Consider the following 2,211-nt stretch of genomic DNA (forward strand, 5'->3'; position numbering starts at 1 on the left):
TAGACCCGGCACTCTTTCCTGCCTATGCAGGGGGTCGGACTCGATGATCTATTAAGGTCCCTTCCGACCCTAACATCTATGAATCTATGAAAACACAGGTGCAAATAAATTATTTAAAAGCTATGCTTTATCTGTCTTATCTGTTACGAGTTGCCCTAGCCCATTCTGTAGAGGCCCTATGTTACCCTGCACTTTCTTCTTGCTCCCTACGTACTTAAAGAAGGATTTTTTGTTATCCTGAATCTTTGTTGCCAGCTTGAGTTCTGTATCTGCTTTGGCCTTCCTCACTGCTTCCCTGCAAGCGTGAGCCAAACAGGTATACTCTTCCTTGGTGGCCGCCCCCTGCTTCCACAGTCTGTAAGCCTCTTTTTTCCTCTGAAGGCTCTCCTAGATTTCCCTGCTCAGCCAAGAAGGTTTTTTAGCTATTTTGCCTCCCTTTATGTGCACTGGGATGGTACCCCTCTGTGCCTGCAGGATTAGTCCCTTGAGGAACTCCCACCCTTCTTGGACTCCCATCTTAAAGATGCGATTACCCCTCAGTCTCACCCTAACTAAGCTCCTGAGCTCATTGAAGTTGGCCTTCCGGAAGTCTAGCACTACTGCCCTACTAGTTGTCTTTCCCACTTTTTGCCAGATAGTGAATCCTATCTACTGATGGTCATTATCCCATAGGTTACCTTGTACCTGTAGATCCCCCCATCAAGTCCTCCCCTGTGGCCAGCACCAAGTCAAGTAAGGCATCTCCCCTAGTGGGACTGCATACCTCCTGTGTTAGGTGCAGGTCTGTATGCAGGTTAGGAACCTACGTGAACGGGTGGACCTGGCCAACTGCTCTTCCCAGCAGATGGCTGGGTATTTAGGTCACCAATGACAACTAGGTCCTTTTGAGCGTACTGTCTTTGAGAGCTGTTTTGATCATTCTAGATCTAACTCCTCCTCTTGGCGTGGGGGGCTGTAGTGGGCCCCCACTACCAAGTCCCTTTCACCCCTACCCCCTTGTAATCTGACCCATAGGACTTCAATCTGACCTTCTTCTGATCCCATCTTTATTACAGAAGATGTAAAGTGTTCCCTGATGTATAGAGCAACACACCCCACCCCCTTTTTTCCCCAGTCTATCCTGCCTGTACATCCTGTAGCCCTCAATGCCCACTGCCCTGTCGTGGGAAGGGTCCCACCAGGTTTCTTCGTTAGTCCAACCAGGTCAAAATCTTTGTCTGCAAGCAGGAGTGCAAGTTCCTCCTGCTTGTTTCCCATACTTCTAGAATTAGTATAGAGACACCTAAGCCCCCCAATAGGTACCTTTAGTACTCCCCTATCCTGATTCTTAGTGGACTCCTTAGTACTTAGCTGGTCAATTCCAGCGCGTGGTTCGTGGCTGGTCTCGTTCTGACTTTGATATCCCCGTCCCCCAATGAATTAGAATTTTCAAAAGTACCTGATTTGTTGATTTTTGGCTTCGTGGTCAAATTTGGTTTTCTTTTTATATGCAGATTTGTGGGACAGAACAATAAATAAATACAGCATAATAATATTAAGGGTGAAATTCAGCCAAGAGTGGGAGATCTGTTCAAATCTATTATGCCATATTAGACCACATGATGGGACTGTGACTCCTTCATTTCTCGGATGCCAGTCACATGTAGGGTAGTACAGTGGGTGGAAGCAAGAGGTCTGAGACCCATTGGTTTCAACTCGGACAAGTGGCGTAGAATATCTGCAATCACTAATCCAGTGCATAGCTTGAAGTTGCAGCTGTGGAGAGGGACAAGCTATGGTATATTTCCCTCCCTTTGTCCATCCTGCCTTTCAGGTGTGTAAATAGTGTCCTTTAGTACACCTTCAGTTTGAAAGTTGTACTAATTAAATGTCCAACTTGTAAATGGTTGTGTCTGTAGACCAAGCTGGCTTATGGCTTTATTGCGGAACCAAGACTTCTAAGGCAGCAAAGAAGAGGACAAGTTATTCCAACTGAACTTGCTCTTTACTTGAAGGAGACACAACGTGGATTGTTGGTAGCTTCAGTGTTGGCTTTATATGAGAACAGTAAAATTGAACTGGAAGAAGCAAACGCTTATTTCAAGGTTGGTCTGAATTTAGTTTTTATTCTTTGTAGTCTCGCTTGGTATTAATAGAGAGAGATAGCCAGAACAACCCAAGTCATTCTTGTTCTCTCATGCATGTGTGAAAATTTCTCATGTATCAGCAGGA

The 2,211-nt window shown here is 45.5% G+C and overlaps 1 protein-coding gene across 2 annotated transcripts in view; it reads left to right on the forward strand.

The window, feature by feature from the left end:
- Positions 1–2,211, forward strand: part of HPS3 (HPS3, biogenesis of lysosomal organelles complex 2 subunit 1) — a 26,113-nt gene that overhangs the window by 13,236 nt on the left and 10,666 nt on the right. For both annotated transcript variants that reach the window (XM_006032951.3, XM_025214709.1), the window contains exon 12: positions 1,899–2,084. In XM_006032951.3, the coding sequence (XP_006033013.2) occupies positions 1,899–2,084 (186 nt within the window). The remainder of the gene's footprint in view (positions 1–1,898; positions 2,085–2,211) is intronic.

Source organism: Alligator sinensis, unplaced genomic scaffold, assembly GCF_000455745.1.
Source record: "Alligator sinensis unplaced genomic scaffold, ASM45574v1 scaffold1178_1, whole genome shotgun sequence".
Taxonomy (NCBI): domain Eukaryota; kingdom Metazoa; phylum Chordata; order Crocodylia; family Alligatoridae; genus Alligator; species Alligator sinensis.